We start from the raw sequence: 18,946 nt of genomic DNA, 5'->3' as shown, positions 1-18,946 counted from the left end.
GTAGGATTATGGCTACCACAGTCATTTTTCATGGTCTTGTTTTTCCACTTCAAGACAGATGTCGATACAATCAAATATAAATAGTAAGGAGTAAGGACAAAGAAGCCAAAGTAGAGCAAAGTTTAAATACTTTTTAATCTTCTTGAGCCCCTGATGACTCGGGCAGCAGATGATTTTGTTTGCCTTAGCTTTGGCTCGTCGTGTGCATAGTTGAGCTTTTTTTTTTTTGCAACTCCTTTTCTCTGCTTGAAATGACAATCTTTGCATGTGTTTTCAATTTTTTTTTTTATGTGTGTGTGTGTCTTTCTCTGCGCTCTGCGACTGGCTGCTCAGGACCTGCTCACTAACCAATCCTTCAAACAGGTGAGTGAAAATGGTCAGGTTAAGGTTGTTGACTTCATCACTGCTGCAGCTTCCATTCACTGCTGAAATCACACGAGCATGTGTAATGATTCAAATCTCTCTCACATATACAGTATGATGCTGTTTATTCCTAAACACAAGGATGTATAAACATAAGCTGCTTTGAGATTTCAATGCCAGGATGCAGCTGATGTGTCTCTTGATTTGGAGGTTGTGGGTTCAAGTCCTGCTAGTAAATCTCTCTGTTTGTAAACTGGGATCCTTTTCAGGGATTTATATATACATATGAACTAGTGCTATTTATTCAAAGAGGGAAGCTTTTAAGTGAATACGAGTTCAACACAGAGATGGGCAACTTTTATCACAGCTGTGTTTTTCTGATCCAAGGGCTACATTATCAACATTTATATCAGCATTTAGAATAATGACCAATCTGATCATTAATACAGGAAACTCATAATAAAGGGCTTGTCATTTTGTCCATTTTTCTGAAACATTTGGTTTATTTTTCTTCTCATTTTGTATTATTAGAATCATTTTCCTCTGTTATTTATGTAGTTTATTAATTTATTTTAGGATTTTTGTTGTAGTCTTGTCTGTTTTTAGTGTAGTTTTGTTGTTCCTTACTGTATTTTTCTGTATTTCTGTATGTTTTTCAAGTCATTTTGTGGATTCTTGTGTAACTTTGTTAGTTAGCCACTCAATATTATACTGACGATGCTGACTATGCAGTTGCATAGGGCCCAGTGAACCAATAGGGGACACTAAACTGCGGTCCTTGGCCACTTCTGAAGAGAATATGATTGACCAGGAGTACGACGATATACTGAGTTCTATATACGATACGATAGGCTCGCGATTACAAAACGCTATTTTTGGAATGGAAAAAAGACAGAAAAATTGCACTTGGAAAAATAACCATGATACATCCTGGCTCTGGGTATGAACATTTTAACTCAATAGAAGTATAAAAAAATCAAATCAAACATCAAATCCTAACAATCTGTTTCTATTTGAGAATATAATATCGATCTCCCATGTGTAATAACGCATCGGGGCTACTGTTCAGATGAGTGCACCTGCTTTCTCAGACTGCAGTAAATGGGAGTTCCCTGTCCAGATACAAACCTCAGTCATTTGCCACCACGGGTCAGTGCTGGCATGGAAAAACGCCCTTTCCTTACAAGCAACATCTGTTTTACATGTGTCGAATTCGAGCAGCTCAAAGAGAGCTTTTTTTTTTTTTTTTTAGGCCAGCAGGAAACCAGCTCGGACTGTAAATAGTGCGTTTAACATGTGGCCCTGACCACTTTTTCTCAGACATATATTCCTTCCCCTTCTTGGATTTTAATGCTAGATTTGTGTCACATGTATAAAAATATCTGACTGGATTGGGCCAGTGAGTTTCTCTTTCGCCCGAGAATTTTATAGCCCGTCTGAAATGTGTTTGCAGCTGTGAATCATCAAAAAAAAAAAAAAAAAAAAAAAAACAACCCCTGTTTTTGGAGCTGCTCTGGATTTTGGAGGAACTTGGACTTCATTTTTCCCGTAGCAAACAAGGCACATGTTTAAAAACAGCATTCAGCTCCTGTCTCTGACTTTAGTAGCCAAATAACAAGTAGCTTAAACGGAACAGAGCAGTCCAGTGCCGATGGTGTTTGACTGTCACTTTTTTTTTTCCTCCTGCAGAAAGAAACAGGCTCCATGGATGACATCTATGTCAGCACAAGGAAGGTCAAAGAGCTCTCAGTCATCGACGGCAGACGTGCACAGAACTGTGTCATCCTGCTGTCAAAGTAAGCAATCTCTGCATGATGAATAATTCACTGTGCTAATCTATATCTCACAGACTGTGTAAACGCCTGTTTATGAATCACACGGGTCAGGGTGAGCAGCCTTAAGGTCAGAGGTCAAAGCTGCAGTTCAAATTAGAGATGCTTGAGGCGAATGCTTGATAATGGAGACATTTGTCAGTGTTTTTAACACCACAAAAAAATCAATTGACTTAATCTTCAAATGTGATATTTTGTGCTGGTTTTAATTTGAGTGTGCATTTTGTTATGTATTTATTATTTTTGATCATTAAGGTGCTTATGAAAAGACGGTGGGCGAGTAAGGGAGGTTAATGCTAAAAGCTTTAAACATGAGTTTTGTCCCATGCTTGACCACATTTGTGCAGAAACTCCGAGTTTCCATCAATATTGGGCTTATTTGTTTTTAACGGGGAACCGTTTGGAGAAAAAAAGCTTATTTTTGTGTTTCCATTTAATAATCTTTGATGACTGTGCATTTTAGTCTTTAGTTATCCATCAAGTAAATGTCACAGGTTTTCAAACTTTTGTGATTTTTGATCCTATAAACAAAAGGAAATGTTTTGCATTTGCCAGGACACTTCTTTTATAAAAAATCTGGCAAAAGTATAATTTTTTTAAACCTCAAAGACTACTGAATGTGTATATTAGGCATGTAATAGTTGAACAAATGAGCTTTGCAACTTTTTTCCCCTACAATTTAAGCCAACACACCCTGAAACATAAAGGACAATAATTTACTAAGATCCCAAACAAAGGGTGCATACGAAATAAGTTGCACTCACTGTTTGTTCACCTGTTGCGTGTGATTTATTAAGCCAATGCCAGGTAGAAGAAGAATAACAAAAGAGGACAAAAATGGCATATTTACATTATTTTTAATTCATTCATTACAATTTTTTTTTTGATGCAGCCATCTGTGAGTAAAGCTGTTACGGTGCACATCTGCCTGTCAAATGTGCTAAATAAATGCACACAAACACCAACTGCAATTTCACTTCCGGCTTTGCTAAATCACATTGTGTGTGTTAAATTGATCTATTTGCATCTCCTCCTCCCAATATTGTGTTTGTTTGACAGACAAATCCTGGTTGCACAGTGTTAGTAGATCTTCCCACATTTCTACGCACGCAAACACCCAAAGTGTTGTGTACAATAAAGCAAAGCTAACATGGATTTCTGACAGCCTTGCACTGACTTACCCTATTTTAAGCCATCGGAGTGACAGAGTGGAGGGTTAATGTGAGGTTTTAGGTGCTATTAGTGCTCACAGTAAATCATATATGTTCAATTTTAAACCGGCCCACTTTCCTAATCTCCTCAGAGTCTGACTACATTTAAACCAGAATCAATCTTAATCATTAAAAACTCACTGAATGATGTGGTTACCATTTGGCGAGCATGTTTCCTGTCAGCAGTTCCCAAACCCTTTAGAGACTATGGATCTCCAACCGAGCAGATCAATACTTAGGCCTCCAGGGGATATGGGGCTCCGGAATAACTTCAGCACAGGCCCCAAACTCACTTTCGTGTCAATAGTAAGTGACCTCGGGGCACAAACTGGACCCTAATGGTGTCAGCAGTTGTTCAATAAGGCTTTGATGCACAGACTAACAATGCTGGTATTGATCATACGAACCAGTGATGTGAGGCTGTGGAAACAGCCGAGGGCTTTTGTCCCATGTTCACACTGTTATTCACTGTTATCCAAGTTTTTTTTTTTTTTTATTGAATCATTTCATGTTTTTTAATTACAGTGATCAAATGGAACTGTTCTGCCTTTTTTGTTGTCAGGTTAAAGATGAGCAACGAAGAAATCAAAAGAGCAATCCTAGAGATGGACGAGAGGGAGGAGCTCGCCAAAGATATGTTGGAACAGGTATGGATTCGTGCGTTAAACATGTTCCACCTACTATTGTATTGGTCATGCACGCATCTATTCATATACAGTATGTTTAATTTAAATGTATTAGATTTCAAAACCAAACATCCAGTTTTATCGTAAAAAAAACAAAAAAAACAACAAAATCTAAATAAAATAATAAACAAAGGATAAAAGTGATTAAAAATGACACATAAATACAAGACACACACATATTTTGACATTAAAATGTATTTAATTATTATTCAGCATTAATATGAAATGTAAATACTGAATAGGTATTTGGTTTAAAAATAATTAAACAATGTTAAAATAACTGAATCAACAAAATAGTAAAATAAAAATAAAAAATCTCAATAAATAAGGGAGATCACTAAAATTGAATAAATTGTCAAAACAAGTACAATAAACAGGCACTATCAGTGCTGTATTTAGGCAGTACATCACAGCCAAACTTACTCAATAAGTTTTTAATCTGAGTTTTGTATAGAAAACATCACTAAACACAATAAGCTACTCAAAATGGTGTTTTCATTCATTATGTGAAAAAAGCTCTCAAAGCCAAACTGATGATTAAAAAGTCATTGCTGTGTACATCATTGTGTGTCGCACGAATAGTCCATTAGGGTAAAGGATGGACTTGGACCAATGCACTGCCTTAATGGTGTAACGTGATGAATGTGTTGTTCTCTCTAAAGTGTAATGGAACGGTCGTACAACCTTGAAAAAGTGCTCTTGCTGCTTTTTTCTTACCATTACCATTTGAAACTACAATGTGTTTCCAGCTGCTGAAGTTTGTCCCAGAGAAGAGTGACATTGATCTGTTGGAGGAACACAAGCATGAGCTGGAGAGGATGGCCAGGGCCGACCGCTTCCTCTTTGAAATGAGTCGGTAAGTTAGAAGAACATCAATCTACAATTACTTTAGAAGTCTTTACATGTCAAACATCAGTTTAGCATTTAGCATGTCAACAACATACTATCCAGTACTCATATTTGTTTTGTTATTTTTATTTTTACCTTGCAACATACATACAAGACAAAGACAACAGTACAAGGTGCCGAAAAGACACTCGAAAAACAAAATGATCAGGTGGACTTGATGCACCCATCTTCTTTCATTACAGCAGAGCAAATCATCTGCAATATCTACTCAAATGGATCCACCCAGATCAAGCTGAAAACACATGGTTAGACATCGGACAAACACTCATTATTCATCATTCCTCACCATCCCTCCATCATTCAATCAAAAAGCATCCATGTTTCAGCGCCATAATAATATCAGAAACTCTGACCTCCTGGTGGAAATACCAAAAAATCACAAATTCCACCTGAGGATCATCCAAATTTACCCCCATCTGGAATAACCCCAACGTCCTCATCAATAACAAGCGTGCTAAAGTTTTAATCGTGGAGATTAAAGCAGAGAGATTTCAGTTACACTTGATTTCAAACAGAATGAAAATTTCTTTTGTTGGCTTTTTCTTCTTCTGATCAGAATTGACCACTATCAGCAGCGGCTTCAGGCTCTGTTCTTCAAGAAGAAGTTTGCAGAACGCCTGGCAGAAACCAAGCCTAAAGTAGAAGGTAAAAACAACAAAGCTGAGGCATATTATTCACAAGTTTCACATTTTATACTTTTCTTATACTCCTTATATCTTCAAACTGTAATGGTTTCTGAGCATTGGCTATCTTACTGAAGGGAATTGGCTGGGAAAAAAAAAAGTGATCTTCTTATTTGAAGCATTCATGTTGAAAAGAGTAGCATTCAGGAGGTTATCAGGGTTGGTAATGTTTGCAGTTACGAAGGCTTAATGAATGATGGTTTATATCCAAACCAAACCTGAATCGATGAAACCTGTGTTCCACATTTTGCATGCATTACATAAGTAATGGTTTATACACACCCTGAGGAAAAACCGTTTAAACAGTCTCAACAGTTTTCCAAGACAAACTCCTCATTGTGTGAAGACTACTTTTGTTTCCATGGAGGCTGTTTTGGAAAGTTAATTTGCATTGAGAATCAAATGTCCACATCAGAGAGTCGGAGGGTGTTTCCTGACATCCCAGCGTCCTTTGAGCCTGAGCCCAAGGTTTTTTGGGGTGATTTGATGATGGGGTGTTTTTTTTCCTTGTTGCAGTTGATGACTATGGCTTTGGTCCCAAATAATGTATGTTCTTCCCCATATGGAGGTAAATGACAAGGAAACCAGTTGTTTTCGGTCTTGATTGCAATTTCCACAATTTATATCATGGGATTAAAGCTCCCAGACCACATGACCCATTAATCCCCACAATTAGCTTTACTGTCACATACACTGGCCGCGGTTGTCGTTTCCCAGACCACCTATCCAGCTTGGAAGACGGTGCATGTATGAGTGTCAGCAGAGTCAAAGGAATGGTTTCCATGTTGCAAACAGTGTTGTAACAATATGGAGTTTCCTAATGCTTTTCACATTCGCGCTGAGGTTTTCCAAATTCCCAGGACTGTAAGAAACAAAGAACAGAGTAGGTTATGTTAGGAATATCGCTTCCATGCCTGCTGTGTTGTAGTTGGATGAAAAGACATGATGGGTTTCCCCACCAATCCGTCTCTCTCGTTGTTAATGGGAATACTAATCACTCACCACGTAGGATGTAAGGATGGGCTCAGCGGTTGGAGCTGAGTGACAGTGGAAAGGGAATGCCGGGTGCCAGATTGTTTTGTAATTTTCAAAGTGCACACAGCAGTCACCGGCTCTATGATTTCACCAGCTGCATCTTCCCTCCCATTTGCTTTCAGCCATTCTGAACGCATCCAAGGAGGTGGTGCGCAGCAAACGTCTCACTCAGGTCCTGGAGGTGGTGTTGGCTTTCGGCAACTTCATGAACAAAGGCCAGAGAGGCAATGCATACGGTTTCAAGATCTCCAGCCTTAACAAGATTGCAGACACAAAGTCCAGTATAGACAGGTAGGCCCTTACTGTGATCACATGTGCACATGTGTGTAGTTCTTTCAGTATCAACGCACATGTAACATTAGCTGCATCGTCACAGTTGCAATGGTAACCGCGGCATGGTTTGTCACTTTGAATATTTGAAGAACTGTTATGTTGACTAAAGAAAAACACACATAATAAACTCGCCAAAGATGAGGCTGCATGCTATTACTAATGATCCATTGAAGCATGAAAGGACCCAGTTATCAGCAAAGCCTGCGATGTACGTTTAATGAAAACCATAACAACTATTGTGAAATATGATTTTTGTTGCTGAATCTGTTTTGACAGGAACATCACCATGTTGCACTATTTGATTATGATCTTTGAAAAGAACTATCCCGACACGTTGCACGTCCAGGGGGATCTCAGCAGCGTGCCGGTGGCTGCCAAAGTCAAGTGAGTAGGCAGTGTCATTGTAGCAGGTTTGATGGGAGTAATCCATTAAAATAACAAAAAGGGTGTTGATCATGTATTGTGTAATGAATGTGTGACTCAATCTTTGAATACAATTTAGAGACAATTAAGATTAATAGGCAAATTTCTGTACCATTTTACACTTTACTGTATAAGTTATTCAATTTAAGATGAATTTGCAGATAAATGCATACATACCATTTAAAAACAAAGTGATCCATTGCATTTCTTTGAGTTAGCATATTGCACCTTTAAAGGGTAGGTATTTGCACTTCAGCACATTGTAAATCTGTGTACCTGTCCTGGAGCCTCTAAAAAGGGGAACACATGAACTATACCATTGTAAATTATAGCATGAACTTTTATTGTCTTAAATCGATGATTACTGAGGATCTCTTCTATATTTCTCTCCAGTTTGTCAGAGTTGGAAAAGGATGTACACAACATCAAATCTGGTCTAAAGGCTCTGGAGTCGGTGAGTTATCATGATCTCATGTCACTCTCCCACCCATTGGTTCTTCCCCCATCTGTAATTACACATGTGAGCAATGCAGACACGGATAGACTGATGATGTGTCTTAAAAATGGTAAATCTCTATGAAATGACGCCCTTGTTGTCACATTTGTCTCCATATCCTAGTATAAATGAAGCAGCACGTGCTAAATCTGAGCATCACTGAGAGGTTTTTCTTTCCTGTGCTAGGAGCTGCACTACCAGCAGAGTCGGACGAAAGAACGGGGAGACAAGTTTGTGGCCGTGATAAGCGACTTCATCACCGTGGCGGGCTTCAGCTTCTCTGAACTGGAGGATCAGCTGAGTGAAGCCAAGGATAAGGTAGCTGAACTGCTAAATTACTCAGCAAGTAAAATACAGTGTGTGACTGTAAGTGAAAGTTCATATGTCAAAGGTGGGTAGGTAGCTGTGTTGCATCCTCAGCAAGTAGTTATCCATGCTGCCACGACTTCATGTCAACGGTGGAGGAGAATTAGAGAGTACAGCAGGAAGATGCCCGCACGCTCCGAGCATCCCTCGGAGTTAATAGGTGGAATAATGAAAGCAGAGACAGGAAAACCCAGGGTTGTACAGTTACTGCTGAGTCCGTCTCATCGTAAGGAAAGTCCATACATTTCTCAGCAGGGAAGAATGGCCTGATTTACAGTAGGTTAGTTTAGCATGTGCTGTAATGGATGGAGGTTGGTATGAGACCTGAGGATGTCAGCGCGGTTAAAGGAATAGCAAAGCAAATCAGTGTGGATTTCTATTGAATAATATTAATTCTGGTGATGACACATGGGAAGCTTTTTAAAACGTGCAGACCACAACTTGAAAAGAAATATCCTTTTATATTATGGTGGAGTTTCTTGATTGTTGTACAACTCAACACATTTGAAATGACTGTTCCATCTGTGCACATAGTAAAAGAAATGTGGGCAGAACACAAATTTACAACTTAAGCAAGTGTTAATGAGATAAGAAAAGTGACATAGCAACTATAATCCCATAATATCTAAACTCCCCGGACAATCTAACAATCTACCTGAGTCATCTAATATTAGGGATCCTTTATTATGCTAATGAGTCACAAAATAATCAAGGCTATTTAACTCCATCATAAATTTCCCAGATTCCTAACTAGTCAGTTTCGGAACTGAAGAAAACTCTTGGATGAGAGGTGAAACGACTTCAAGCAAAACCTCGAATCCAGTTGCCTCAACTAAACTACCAGAACCACCATGACCTGGATCACTAAGAAACTTTGCATACAACTTGTAGTAGAGCTGCTTCTCCTCCACATATACAAGATTTAGTTCGCTCATTCTTTGACATCATGCTAGGAAGCCCTTTAATCCTCTTCCAGGAGAGTTGAACCAGAAATGCAGTGAGACAAGTCCAAACATTTGGCTCAGAACTCTGTATCTCTACATGACCTTCGAATGGATGATTCTTATACCTGGTGTAGTACGTCTCTTCTCTTGACAAATGAACCAATAGATGGAAGATGTTTCTGAAAGCCAGAATGTCTATATGCCAATACTGTCCTTGCAGTGGACCCATGTTGGTTGGGGGGATGTTTTTTTTAACCATTTATTTTGTCATAACGTACCACTCTCGTTCAATACATGTTTCTACAGCCTGCTTAGTTCAAAGGACAAATGCTGTTGAGCCACATAATCAGGGGTACAGTAGGCCATGTTTACGGTGGCCGTAAAATCTCACAACGCAACACAAAATGAAGAAGCCCACAATGCAAAATGCCCTGAGAGCTCACAATACAACATAGAATGACGAACGCCACAGCACAACACAAAACGAAAGCGCACGCAAATACAAACCCCACAACACGAGCGCACACAACGCGAACGTTCACAACCCAACACAAAAGCAGTCCGGTAGCAATCCACAACGAAGAGTGATGATAACCGGGGTACATAAAGAAATCCACTAAGAAAAGTGACGTTAATGTTTGTACATAAAAAAAATCCACGAAGAAGAAGAGTGACGTTGGTGTCAGTGCCCGATTCTTTCACGGGCCTTTTTAATCACTCTTCTTTATGGATTTTTACCGGATTACTTTTGTGTTGTGTTGTGAGCTTTTGTGTGCCCTTTTCGTTTTGTGTTGCGTTGTGGCGTTCGTCATTCTGTGTTGTGTTGTGAGCTCTCAGGGCATTTTTTTGTTGTGTTGTGGGGTTCTTCATTTTGTGTTGTGAGCTTTTATGGCCACCGTACATGTTGGACCCAATTGCCACCTTTTTTTCTAAAAAAAAAAAAAAAAAAAACACCAGCAGAATATACTCTTGATTATGTGTTTAACAATGGTAGGAAAAATGGAGTTAAAAAGCTCTCAGTACAGTGAGGAGAGAGGACGAGAGGAAAAGTGCTGCAGTTACTCCTGTAAAACAAAAGAGCCCGTGTTCACTAGCCAAGACTCCAAACACACACACACACACACCCACAGCCAAGACTGACACATTGACTTACTTCTTGTCAAAGCCCTTTGACGCTCTGCTGGGTTTCCATGAGAATACATAGACGTGTGGAAGGAAATTTTGTCCTCTGTAGGTAAAGGAATGATGGAGCGGACTACTGCTGAGGCTCATTAAGCTTCACAGATATACAGTACATGTGTATGTGCCCGTGCACACTTGTTACACACATCCTCACTAGCAGCTACTACAAACATTACAAAGGATTAAGTCAGTGAGGTTATTGGGGCAGAGGTTTTCAGAGGAATGACATTTTTTTTTCCCCCTGATCCTGAGAGACTGAATGGGTTTATATTTAGCAACACATAGACATGCAATGGCCTGAGAGTAAGTCTTTATCCGACAACCTTAGAGATTTCCTTCAAACTTGAGAAAGCACGGCAAAAGATGGCAAGAAGAAATGTTGGGGCCTGATTTACTAAAGGGTTGCGTACGTAAAAATGTTAAAACCGCACAACATTATTATTTAGTACATTCCCTTCCTTTAGTACATGCAGTACAATTTCCAAAACTTGAAACAAATATCAGTGCCTGTTTTTACGTATTTATTCAGAACGTTTGACAGGCAGGTCTTAACTCTCACAGCTTCACTCATGACTATTCATTCTCTATTTCACCGTGTGTGCGCTCCAGTCTGTGTTTACTCATTTAGCACAGGCCTGAGGGGATGAGCGGAAGCAGATTTGACCAGACATAATTACAGGGGGTGGGGGGATGTTTTGGTGACTACTGCCATAATGACTTAATGGTTTTGCATTGCGAACTTTATGTTTTTCCCATCACGGCCACATGCAGAATGTTGATCTGAGTGAGATGTCCTCCATCAGATTGGGTAGTCTTGTAAATTGTTGTAGAGTTCAGCACGGTTGTGGTTTTATCTCATGACTGCGTCGGAGATGCAAGCGTTTTCCTCCGCATGAAAATTTGAAGCTGATTACATAACCAGTCCAGATTATCTGGCTGAGTGATTTCATGTTTTTCAAAATCAACTAAAAGTAATCCTCTCGCATCTCCAGCTTATCTGGACACCCCTTGTGCTGACCCGTACAGGAAAACATGTCATGATTACAAATCTCTTGGAAGTCAAGCTTTTAGGTAGAGATGTAAGTGCACCTTCATTTGTTGACTTTTGAATATTGATGTTGCTGGTTCCAGGTGATCTACAAAAATGTTAGCTTTTGTAATTGTCAAAATTGAATCTTGAGGTTAGCTCAACGTTTAGCAATGCTGTACTTTGGCGATAATTTGAGTCATTCGATGCAATTTTCAATTTCTTTGAGCATTGCAAGCTAAAATTGATGGTTACAGTCCTTTACAGATTGTCATAAAATTGATGATTGACTTCTTAAAGCAGTGATGCCCAAGTTTGATCCTGGAGAGCCCCTTTCCTGCATGCTTTAGATGCTACATTGGTCCACCACAGCTACAGTAATTGTAAAGTGTTGCTTGTTTTCAGCCCTTCTGTTGAGCTGCATCAAAATCATTAGATTAAATAACATGCAGGATAGTTGCTTTGCAAGACCTGACTCATTAACCTAACAAAATCATCGATCTAATATTATATGAAGTAAAAGTTGTGCAAAGTTATTTCAAATTGATGCATTGGTCAATGAGAGAAAAGTTGTGTATTCAGATTTTGTATCTGCATTTTACGTTTTTCTGGGAATAAGAGACTCGTCCACCATTGGATTGTGTTTTACCGTTACTCGCCTTAATGCCGCATATCTGCCGCCGATGTTTTTTCGTGAAGCTTTATATTGAGGTAAATACAACCAGCTCCTCCCTCTTACAGGAGTGCCAGTGTGTGTCTTTGTGTGCTGCTTTATAAAACAGTATGAAACTGAGTGTGTTGGAATGTATTGTGTGTTTGGCCACAGGCATCATCCTGGCAAAGAGCAGTGAACAGCTTGAGCAAAGCAGGGTGGACATATGGTGTCCAAGTCATGCAGTCACTTTTCTTCTGTGTGTGTGTGTGTGTGTGTGTGTGTGCGCGCGTGTGGATGACTTTTTTCCCCGCAGTTCTTGTGAACATCACTCATGCACAGTGGTAGATGAATTTCAGAGCCACGCTTATTCCGGCTCACGTGTACTTTTCACGACTTGAGCGAACAGCGAGAAGTGGGCCAAAGCAGAGCAGCTATTTTTGTCGTACCTTCTTTGCATTAAAAACGCTGAATAAATCAAAGAAAGGCAGCCGTATGTGTCTTCTGTTGTCATGGTGACAACACACGCACACACACACACATGCGTTTGGGGTTTTGTGTCTGGTTTTTACTGTGGATATCACTGTTGACTGTTGGTACTTTAATGGATTTCCATACTTTAAATGAAAGTCGTATTTAAAACATTCGCCCCTTTAAAATCCAGACAGACTTTCCTGACTTTATGAAATAAAATATTACATCACTGTTTTCATTACCCCCCTTTTATGATTACAAAACTCGATACCTCAAAATATGTCAGTTGTATTTGCACTTACCAACGCAACAAAATGGTTGTTTTTCCAAAAAGTTAGATAGTTAAATAAGAAAAGTGACTCTTATTTATGAGTGATATTATTTTCCCCTTACTTTTCTCTGGAAACTTCTTTTTCTAATCCTTCAGGACAATCTGGATCCGTCTTTCTGTTCATCTAACAGATTAGTTCTCCTTTTGTAATGATCTGGTTGACCGTTGAGCAATTTTCTGCCAGAGGACAACACTAGCAATCTTTTGTTGATGTCTCATCTGTACCTCTGAGTTGTTGAAGAGATGTTTTTGCATGTTTCAAAAGAGATTTTCTTTTTCTCCTTCCTCTTCTTCTTCTGCAGTTTGCTAAGTCTCTCAAGCACTTTGGGGAGGACGAGGGCAGAATGCAGCCAGATGAGTTCTTTGGGATCTTCGACACCTTCCTGCAATCATTCACCGAAGCTCGGCAAGACCTGGAGAACATGCAGCGACGCAAGGACGAGGAAGAAAGAAGGGCAAGAATGGAAGCAATGGTGAGATGCAAGATCGGAGAAAAAAATTGTAATTTTCAAGGTTTGAGGGTTATTTCATAAGACAAATGTTTTTGACCATCTTTTTAATTTTCCAGCTCAAGGAGCAAAGGGAGCGGGAACGACGAGCAAAGAAGAGCGGTGCCACGGACGAGGTCGGCGGAGAGTTTGACGACCTCGTCTCAGCTCTGCGCTCAGGAGAGGTCTTTGACAAGGACCTGAACAAGTTTAAGCGAAAACGCAAGAGCTCTGTGAACCAGCTGGTTGATGGTAACGGCCGCGAACGAGCCATCACAAAGGTGAACTACTAGAGTGTTGAAAAGGATAACAAGCAATTGACATGAAATGCAACACGACATCTAATTCTGCCATGTCGTGGATCTCTGTATACCTGGAACAATTACTGCTGGCATCAGAAAGGATGTAAATACCGGCTGGACTGGACATAAAGATGGTTTTGCCTTGCTGTTTGGTCTTTTAAAGCTAGTTTCAACCCTGTTGTCCAGATGTACGATCTGACTAAGGTGGACTATTGGTTTGGAACAATGGATGAACAAACCACTGTGACACATCCTCTATCCACTGACTATATCCTTTTAACACTGTGCTTTAGGTCTTCACAGTTTACCATCCCATTCCATTGATTTGTAACCTTCACAAATCCTTTGTTGCTTCTCTGAAAGCCTTTCACTGCAGGAGAAGCTCTAACTTTCTACCATCTGTCTCAATATCACTTGGGGAATTGGGATAAGGTCCTCACCGTGTGCAAAGATGTAAGAGAACAGCAAAGTATGACCAAGCAAACGAAGAAAAGGAATGTTCATAATCAACCTTGCATCGTGTGTTCACCAGAAAACAGACTTTTCTGCAGGAGATCAAAACTCAAGAACTTCCTGACAGACACGAATGACGATGGAGTCAGTACATCGTTGAACGCTTTGCAGCTGCTGGAAAAGCAAAGAAGGATTCACAACATGGGGTTCTACCTTTGACAGGGAACACTAATCCCTGTAGTCTCCTAAAAAAAAGCTTCAGGCATTGCCATTGCAGCTGCAAGAACAACCAGATCTCCAGGGACGAGAGACATCTCAGCTTCACGCTGGCCCTGCGTGGATCAAGCTGCACATGGATTCCAAAATGGTTTCAACATTGTTCTGGCATCTACCAGTGCCAAAGTAAAAGACAACACACATGTAAATGTATTAATACAACAAAAAAACATACTGCAATTAGGCATTGATATATATTTATACTTAGATGCAGACAAGCTAATTGCAAAGATGTAGAGTTTTTTTAAGTTTTGGCATTCTGGGATTTTGTACACATAATTAATTGTTGGTGTGGCAAGTTCACGTTGCTGTTGAAGTGAATTTCTATACATTCTGCGCCATATGTAAAACTCTTTGCACTGCAGCTTTTCTGTCAACAAAAATAACTTAACACTAAAGAAAAAAAGGTCAACCAGCCAATAACTAGAGTCCTCTCCAAAACGAGGCCAATGAAGGAAACCGCCAAACAAATAAACACACAAACTGCAGTTGGTTTACAAGGGTCTCTCTCCTCTGCTGCCAGTCTGTTGGGTTTGTGTTTGATGCCTATCAGAAGAACCCACGGAGTCTTAGGGTTTAGTGTTGTTCTCATATTATTCCTTAACAGTTTCACACAGAATCTTCTTACCCTATGATGTGTCTTTCATTGAAAAGGTTGAATACAACTAATCACCAAAGGGTTGTGGAAATGTCTTTTCTTTGGCATTGTCAAGCCTTTTTGTTTCTGTTTACAAGAACTTTTTTGTTCCATCTGATAACTTTGCCACGTAGAACACCAAATTTGCCTCCAGATGTGTTGATATACTACCATATTGGCCATTCTATCCACATGTCTCTACAGTCAATAGTGATATCTGGACTGGAATATGCAGGGGCATTGGTTATATTCCTGCCTAAAAAATCTTTTGTTGGTAGCATTTAGCTTTGTCAGAAGTGAGATGTTGACAAAAATAGAAACTGAAACCAATATTTTTAAAGGGATTTTCTAAAGGTAAACCAGTGAATTTTGGACAGGGAGACCTTTGTTTGTAGTACTAAATGTCAAAAGGCATGTTGACATTTTTTTGCTACTGTTGAGACTCATTGCTAATGCTAATTGCTGCACAAAAACACATGTATTTCAGTCGATTGTGGTAAAAATAAACCTCCACGCCTCTCGTTTGGTGAACATTCACTTTTTATCTTCATGGCCCACTACAGGATTTAAATAAGAACTCCGGCTTTTTCTGCATGTACGCACAGCTTATTTTGTGTGGTGACCCATTGAACATTTGGGCATCATTTAAGCTTAAATATATTGGCTTGCCAATAGCAGGGAAGCTTATCTTTGGTAGATGCTGCTAACCGTTTTTAAGAACCAAAATTAAAACATAATAATTTAATTTAAAAAAAAAAAAAAAAAAAAAAAAGCCTAAAACCCAGAACTTCCTTCAATTATCAGTGTCACCCCCAAAAGATCATTTAAATCCCCTCCTTTCTGTGTCGACACATTTTAAAAGATTGTTCCCTCTTTGTCCCATTTTTGACCAATGTTTGTTATTAAATGTTTGTAAGTGTTCACCTTTAAGTGCCTGATAGCCTGTTGTCACACACACACACACACACACACACACACACACACACACACACACACACACACATATACACACACACACCCCCTCTGTCACTGCACTCCAGTGTTTGTGTCTCTTGAACAGTAGCCTACTCCCATGTTAAGTTAGAATTTTAGCGCCATCTGGTGGCTCAAGACGGTGCACTTTAATTTTATATCAACCTGACAATGTTAACGCAATTGAAAAAAAAAAGAAGAAAAAATAGCTTTTTGAGAATGTTTGCACTCGGTTGTGCTTTGAAACTATAGCTGATTGGTTTGATCAGAGGTCTGGATTTGTTTTTTTTTGTTTGTTTTTTTTTTAAAATTATTATTTCTGATCAATCCACCAAAGTTCCACCATATTTTCCACTCATTACTTCAGGTTTTTGTTCCTAAGAAATGAAGCGAGGCAGCGCAGAAACAGTATCCTCTTATGTTTAAACGAAATCGCTGTGAAGCCACAAGACGACATTTTTTTTTTTTTTGCATATTCCCAAACCAGCATCTTGTGTTTGTTTGCGCTAATCCACTCTCCTTGACTTGCTTCTGCTTTTGTCAAGATGTCAGCGAAAAGTCATAACCAAGCTTCGACCCATAGTGCGGACTATTTTAAAAGAGCTCTGTGGCAGCATTTTCAGTATTAATATTTGTTTGTCTTGTGACATGCTTGAATGTTTATTTTGGCCATTGATTGGCTGATATTGGAGTGTAAAAGTGGAAATTTAGAGGAAAGACATTAGCAAATTGTTCAATGCACTTTGTACGAGGGGACATTTCCATTCAGAGCATCGTTTTTGGGGGCTTGGTCCTTCAATGACTGAGACAGGCGTTACAAGATTGTGGTGAATGAAGAAGATATATAAATATATAGAATATAAGACATGGTGTGCTGAGGGATGGGATTGGATGAGTAAAGTGAGGTTGGAGTCTGGCTGGGCCACATGGTTGGTTAGCGTCAGGTGGTTTTTTAAGGAGGCACTTTCTTGTCCGTCTCCTGCAGCTTCAATCTCAATAAAAGGTTGAGCATTTTTTTTTTTTTTTTTTTTTAATTTTATTTCTCTGTTTGTTTCGTTACATGCACATGGCGTCGACCTGCATGCCCAGCCATGGGTGCACATCGTGTGTTTGTCCCTAAACATACATTTGCTTGCAACATGGAAACATGCTCAGTTAAACCACGACTCGTACTGCCTGGAAAGAAAAAAAAAAAAGAGAAAGTTGCACCCAAGTTTGTTAAATTGTGAGGAAGTCAGTATTTTTTTGGTTGAATATGATGAATTATTATAAAAGAAAAAAAATCCTCCACAAAACAATGTACAGTTGCAACAAAAAAAAAAAAAAAAAAAAGAAAAATAATAGACACCATTTTGTACACCATTGTTGATGTTTGAAATTTAAAAAAAAAAAGGAAAAATTAAAACATTGAGGAATGGTTCCATTTCCCTGTAAATTGTACCTCTATTTATTTGCCTTATTTAGTTTGCTATATTTTGTATGTACACACAGCATTACAACGAAATGTTATATTAAGAATATGAATAATAAACTGTGGTCGGTGTATGATGGATAGTTCTGAGACTTGTATAAGAGTGAGATTTTTGTATAATTTTGTTTTGTACTTTTTTTTTTTTTTTCTCTCACCCTGTGTCTTTTGTAGGACTACAATAAACTCTTGTCCCTGATGGCTTTGGCTTGGTTTTCTCTATGAGTGAATGCTCTCTCACTTTAGTCGTCCTATGTACTAAATAGTCATTTCAACATTCAAACTGATTTTAAAAAGAACCGAAGGAAGTGAAAGGATAATATTGATAATAAAATAGTACATTATATCTGTAATAAATATATAAATGATAAAAATATATATATTTTTTGCTGTTGTAGTACTGTAATCACTATGACTAGTAGAGAGTACTAAATACTGTTTGTTTAGAACTAAGTCTGAAGCCTTTTTAAGACTTGACAACATATTCACCCAGTTTTACATTTTAAAGCTACATTTTATTTGTAGTAATGTTATGAATCCCACATTACTGGTAAGCTTCCAGGCTTGCCAGAGTCCACAACAGTATATTTGATCCTAATGTGTCTTTTAGAGACTTTGATACTTGATAATGGGAGTCTTTAAACTGAGAAGTTCTGAACTGGACAAATGATTTTAAAGTGAACTTGTGCTTAAATTTCAAAGGGGATCTATTTATTTCGCTACTTCTTAGTTGGTACCTAAATAAAAATATTATTTTTTCTTTTTTTAATTATGTATGTTTTGAGTTTCTGGATGAATTTATTAAAAATAAAAATACATTTTTTTTTTTAACTTTTCTAAAAACTTTTTCAACAGCCACTGATATTTCCATATCTTCCTGAAGCTACATTCCTCAGAACAAATGTTTTGAGATTTAATATCACCAAATGTTAAACTTGTCTAAACAATCACATCAGCCTATTCACAGCAATAACAATTGACTAATGTGAAAGAAAAGAAAAAGAAAAAAAAACCCTGAAACTAAATTTAGTGTTTTAATAAATTATCAATGTATTTTTTTGTGTTTTTGTATGTGGCACAAAATAATTTAGCAAATTGATCTTAGCTTCTAATGGGCCAAATTTGGCTCCCAGACCTTAGGTTTTACACTTGTTTTAGATGATGAGAAATCAACATGGGATACGGTGACTGTCAACAGTTGGGTGCTGTAGGCTACTGATAAAATGTGGGTGCACACATTTACCTGTTCCAGAACTTTCGTTCACCCAAAAACTCAAAAAAGGTACATTTGACCATCAGTAATATATTATACAAAGTAAAACCTGGTACCAGGTTAGGGTTTGGGAAATTCCTGAAATATTTTAGCTTGTTGACAATGGCAATTGTCTCTTTTTCATATTTTG

At 38.6% G+C, this 18,946-nt stretch overlaps 1 protein-coding gene across 4 annotated transcripts in view; it reads left to right on the top strand.

Annotated features, from left to right (window-relative positions):
- daam2 (dishevelled associated activator of morphogenesis 2) overlaps nt 1–17,383 on the top strand; it is a 127,562-nt gene extending 110,179 nt beyond the window's left edge. For 3 of the 4 annotated variants that reach the window (XM_028437373.1, XM_028437370.1, XM_028437372.1), the window contains exons 16-26: nt 334–363; nt 2,053–2,159; nt 3,969–4,053; nt 4,842–4,948; nt 5,558–5,646; nt 6,842–7,010; nt 7,329–7,436; nt 7,869–7,929; nt 8,158–8,289; nt 13,250–13,420; nt 13,516–17,383. In XM_028437373.1, coding sequence (XP_028293174.1) covers nt 334–363; nt 2,053–2,159; nt 3,969–4,053; nt 4,842–4,948; nt 5,558–5,646; nt 6,842–7,010; nt 7,329–7,436; nt 7,869–7,929; nt 8,158–8,289; nt 13,250–13,420; nt 13,516–13,728 — 1,272 coding nt within the window. In that variant the 3' untranslated portion in view covers nt 13,729–17,383. The remainder of the gene's footprint in view (nt 1–333; nt 364–2,052; nt 2,160–3,968; nt 4,054–4,841; nt 4,949–5,557; nt 5,647–6,841; nt 7,011–7,328; nt 7,437–7,868; nt 7,930–8,157; nt 8,290–13,249; nt 13,421–13,515) is intronic. The other variant, XM_028437374.1, reaches the window with a different exon arrangement.
- The last annotated feature ends 1,563 nt before the right edge of the window (nt 17,384–18,946 follow it).

The sequence above is a fragment of the Gouania willdenowi genome, chromosome 22 (genome assembly GCF_900634775.1).
Source record: "Gouania willdenowi chromosome 22, fGouWil2.1, whole genome shotgun sequence".
NCBI lineage: Eukaryota > Metazoa > Chordata > Actinopteri > Blenniiformes > Gobiesocidae > Gouania > Gouania willdenowi.
Note: the sequence above shows the minus strand (reverse complement) of the source record. Positions and strands in the feature narration are given on the sequence as shown.